Source organism: Arachis ipaensis, chromosome B10 (genome assembly GCF_000816755.2).
Source record: "Arachis ipaensis cultivar K30076 chromosome B10, Araip1.1, whole genome shotgun sequence".
Taxonomy (NCBI): Eukaryota; Viridiplantae; Streptophyta; class Magnoliopsida; order Fabales; family Fabaceae; genus Arachis; species Arachis ipaensis.
The window spans coordinates 30,294,464-30,299,503 of record NC_029794.2 but is presented as its reverse complement, the minus strand read 5'-3'; the positions used below and the strand labels follow the sequence as shown (position 1 = coordinate 30,299,503).

Here is a 5,040-nt window from a genome sequence, read left to right as displayed (position 1 = left end):
CCAGAAATATATAATAGTTCATACTTTGCTCGATATTGGATGGCCCAAACTGGTGTTTAAATCCAGCCAAAAACTTTCTGGCGTAAAACACCAGAACTGGCACATTTCTTGGCGTTAAACGCCCATTTTGGCACCCAGTAGCGTTTAACTCCAACTTGTGGCATATGCACGTGAAAGCTTGAAAGCTCAGCCCAAACACTCACCAAGAGGGTCCCGGAAGTGGATTTCTGCACTATCTGCACTTAGTTACTCATTTTCTGTAAACCTAAGTTACTAGTTTAGTATAAAAACTACTTTTAGAGATTCATAAGGAACTTATGACATTTTTACATTTCATATTGTATCTTCTATGGCATGATTCTCTAAACCCCATAGGTGGGGGTGAGGAGCTCTGCTGTGTTTCAATGGATTAATGCAATCACTACTGTTTTCTATTCAATCACGCTTGATTCTATTCTAAGATACTCACTCGTACTTCAATATAGAGAATCTGATGATCCATGACACTCATCATTATTCTCAATTCTATGAACGCGTGCCTGACAACCACTCCCGTTCTATCTGAGCTCAACGTAGTCATTGGACGACAGCTTGAGTGCGTATCTCTTGGGTCTCTGATCCATGGGCCGAGTCAGTGAGATCAGAACCTTCGTGGTAGAGGCTAGAACCAATTGGCAGCATTCCTGGGATCCAGAAAGTCTAAACCTTGTCTGTGGTATTCCGAGTAGGATCTGAGAAGGGATGACTGTAACGAGCTTCAAATTCACGAATGTTGGGTGCAGTGACAGTGTGCAAAAGGATAGAGAGATCCTATTACGACGCTAGTGAGAACCGACAGATGATTAGCTGTACGGTAGCTGTACCTGATATTTTTCATCCGAGAGGATCATAAAGCTTGCCATTGAAGGAAGCCATGCGCGTTTAGAGAAGAAGACAGTAGGAAAGCAGAGATTCAGATGACAGAGCATCTCCAGAACCTCAACATATTCCTCATTACTGAATCACAAGTACCATTTATTTTATGTTATTTACTTTTCATAAATAAAATCATTTTTTATCATTAATCTCCTGACTAAGACTTACAAGATAACCATAGCTTGCTTCAAGCTGACAATTTCCGTGGGATCGACCCTTACTCACGTAAGGTATTACTTGGATGACACAGTGCACTTGCTGGTTAGTTATGCGAAGTTGTAAAAAGTGTAATCACAATTTCATGCATCACTCACCAATCATACAAGATACCAAGCAAGGACCGGGATCACTATACTTTTCAAGAAAATCATCCATCACAGAAGAAATAGAATTGCCTAATAGATTCATCCCTAGTCCACCAATCTCCTCTTTATGAGTGCACACATCCTTAAGGAATTTAGCATATTTCGGAACTTGATGTATAGCATCAAAGAGTGGAATAGTAACCTCCACATTCTTGACGATTTGCACTATGTTGGGATCAAGCTCCTCATGCTTCTTGGCCTTCTTTGCTAACGTAGGAAAAGGTATAGGAATTTGTTCCTCTAAGTTGCTCTTCTGCTTCGGTTGACTTGTTCCTCTAAGTTATTCTGCCGCTTCGGTTCCTTGGCCCTCAATTGCTCTTCTTCTTCCTTTGCAACTTTTTTCTCCTTGTCATCTTCATTTATCTCCATTGTTTCACCAACTTCCACATTAGGAACATCCGCTGCCAACTTGATGGGCTTGGGTTCAACTTCCTCAAGCATTGTACCACTCCTCAAGGTGATTGCATTGATGCTACCCTTTGGGTTTGGGAGAGGTTGAGAAGGAAGGTTAGATGAGCTAGAGGCTTGGTTAGTGTTGGTATTGGTGGTAGGAGGTAGGGTCAACCTTGAGAGAATCTTGGCTATGGAGGACATTTGAGCACTCATAGTGCTAACTTGTGTATTGAGAGTCCTATTTTTCTCTTCATTTTTCTCTATCATAGCCCTAAGTCTCTCTTGTTCTTGGTAGAGTACACGGTGAGAGTCATCACCTTGATTTGCGGGAGAAGAAGAGGGTTGATTGGTTTGTTGTCTTTGGTGAGGCGTTTGGTATCTATGGTTATTGTTGTGATTTTGTTGTGAGTGTTGGTATGGTTGGTTATGTTGATTTTGGTTGGTATTGTTGTGATATTGAGAAGAAGGTTGGTTGTTGTTGTAGTAATGAGAAGATGAGTTTCCTTGGTTCCATCTTTGATTGTGGTTGCTTCCTTGGGCATTGTCCCTCCACCCTTGATTAAAACTATTACCGTGGGAGTAATTGCTTTGACCTTGAGATTGATAGGGTGGAAGGTTGTTGTAGTTCACGTTGGCTACCGCGAGAGTGTAACCCTCTTGGACTTGATGGCATTGGTCGGTGTAATGTGCGGTACTAGAGCATAAACCACATACTCTAGGAGGTCCTTTAAGTTGGAGGATTTGAGGTGGGGCTTGGATGGCTTGGATTGATTGAAATGCCTTTTGTTCTTTGCGAATCTCCGTGAGGAGAGTGGTCATGTCTCCAAGCACTTTAGTCAAAGCTGATTCGGAAGGAGGTGCTTCCACCATACTCTTGGGAGGGTTGTTCCTTACCCTCACATGTTGGGTATCCTTGGCGACATCATTGATCAAACTCCATGCTTCCGCCGCCATCTTGTTCTTAGAAAGGGAACCACCACTAGAGACAGAGAACAATCTTTTATCCGCTGCACAAAGACCTCCAGTAAAATAGCTAATGAGCAAGTGAGTGTCTAACCCATGATGTGGACAAGATTCTAACAATCTCTTAAGTTGAGTCCAATATTCATAGAGTGTCTCTTGGTCTATTTGCATTATACTAGAAATTTCCTTCTGGATGTAGTCAGTTTTCTCCGGGGGAAAGAACTTGTCTAAGAACTCTCTTTTCAATAGGTCCCATTCAGTCACCACTTCTTCCGGTTGGAAGTAGAACCACTCTTTTGCCGACCCCTCAAGAGAGAAGGGGAAAGCAAAAACCATGATAGCAATCTCATCGGCACCATGCCTTCGAGCTGTAGAACAAGCAACTTGAAAGTCTCTCAAGTGCCTAATGGGGTCTTGGCCCGGTAGTCCATGGTACTTAGGAAGCAAGTTAATCAGACTATTCTTCAACTCAAAATTCGGATCAAGATTTGGATACCTAGCTTGCAACGGTTGAAGAATGAGATCTGGTGCTCCTTGTTCGTGCAAGGTAATCCTACGTGGCTTCGCCATGTGGTTTTCACCTGTAGTATGCAAAGATGTATCAGTAGTGCCAACAGAGGAACAGGAAGTTGTGGACTCTAAGTCACTCTCGGTTCCGTCTAGTGTTTCAGAAGGTTCCTCAAGAGAGGCTGAAGCACTAGCTGTGTAATCCAACCGCCGCCTAGCTTGCCGAGTATGTAACAAGGTTCTTTAAATTTCAGGATCAAACTCAGCTAAGCTAAAATTCGGTTGAGACCGAGTCATTCAACTCAGAAGTCATAGCTCATGCATTAAAGGAAAATCTAAACTAAAAACAAACTATTGAAAGCAAGTAAACTATCTGCAATATTCACATATTCACATAACTAATATCAAAGCACACGTTGCAACCATTCCCCGAAAACGGCGCCAAAAATTTGATGCCAAAAGATTACGGTCGGTCTAGAATTTTCATCAATAGAAAACTAATGTCATTGTCATAGTATAGTCCTAAACCAACATATAATCCTATCGATCAAATTTTGATTTGGTTGTCACAAAGTCAACCCCAATATAAATTAATCGAGAGTATTGGTCTCGAGTCGTTCTCAAGAGAATGGGCAAACATGTGCATCAATATTAGTTAGAATTTCGGGGTTGGAAGTCATAAACAAGAATTTAAACTACTAAACTTAACATGCAATGAATCTTAAAGTGCAAGAAACTAAATCAAAGCAAGGTATAAATAATTTCAATCTAGCAAGAGAACATGTATAGCTATTTCTATTCTAAGACTAAGTAAACAACTAAACTAACTATAACGAGAATCAAGCAATTGGGATTTTTGGGTTTCAAATATGAATAATAAAAGGGACTCTTAGCTAGGCATGGGAATTGGGGTCACCATCCTTGTCTAATAACCATATATTGATAATTATGAGAAACCAAGCTCATTAAGTTTACTTCTATGCTTGAAGTACGTACAATGTCTACTTCAACGCTTGAAGTACGTCAAATGGCTTGATCAATCTCAACTCATAAGTCCCAATCCAACTACTAATTGGCTTAGTAATAGATTGGTGTCAATGGGTATCAATTTGACCACTAGGGTTCTCAAATCACCAAATCAATTAAACCCAATGACTCAAGTTCACCCAATTCCCTTAGCCTAGGCCAAGAGTATAGAAAATTACTCTATAATCAAAGGAAACATTTCATCAAACACATGGTGTGCATTAACAAAAGACATATTCAAATTGTAAATTAATTGAAAATCATAAATACCCACTAACAATTATCAATAGAAAACAACTCAAATAACACTATCAATCATAGAAAACATTAATGCACTAATAGAAATCCAAGATCCACAAAGTTCATAAATTGAGAAGAAAAGGGAAATAATAAGAGAACACAATTTCAACACAGGATCTAAACAAAACTATAACTAGAGAACTCAAATTGAGTAATTGAAACTAAAATTAACAAGACCCAATTCAGAATTTCAACAAAGAGAAGATCAAAACAAACTAAATCTAGAGAGAAGTAAGAATTTTTCTCTCTAGAAAACAAGAACAAAAAAACTAGCTAAAATTATGTGTCTTGTGTGAATGATGGAATCCCCCCCCCCCTTTCCTCCATCAATTCCTGGGTCTTTTCCATGCAGAATCAAGTTGGATTTGGGCTTGGAGCCTCTTAGAAATCGCCAGCCACGATTTCATTAATGATGTCACGTGCTGGGCGTCACGCGTGCGCGTCATCTGAGTTCTGCGAGCCATGCATACGCGTCGAGCATGCGTGCGCGTTGGTCACTGCTGCGCCAATCCACGCGTGCACGTCATCTATGCTTGCGCGTCGCCTCCAGTTCTCCAAATCTTCATTCTTC

The 5,040-nt window shown here is 40.5% G+C and overlaps 1 protein-coding gene across 1 annotated transcript; it reads right to left on the bottom strand.

Moving 5' to 3' along the window:
* On the bottom strand, positions 1,521-3,206 carry LOC107620480 (probable serine/threonine-protein kinase tsuA). Its single transcript, XM_016322629.1, has one exon. The coding sequence runs from the start codon at positions 3,204-3,206 to the stop codon at positions 1,521-1,523; it is 1,686 nt and encodes a 561-aa protein (XP_016178115.1).

Excerpts from the sequence above, each read along its gene's own strand:
- LOC107620480 (XM_016322629.1), bottom strand. The coding sequence starts at position 3,206 with ATGGCGAAGCCACGTAGGATTACCTTGCACGAACAAGGAGCACCAGAT.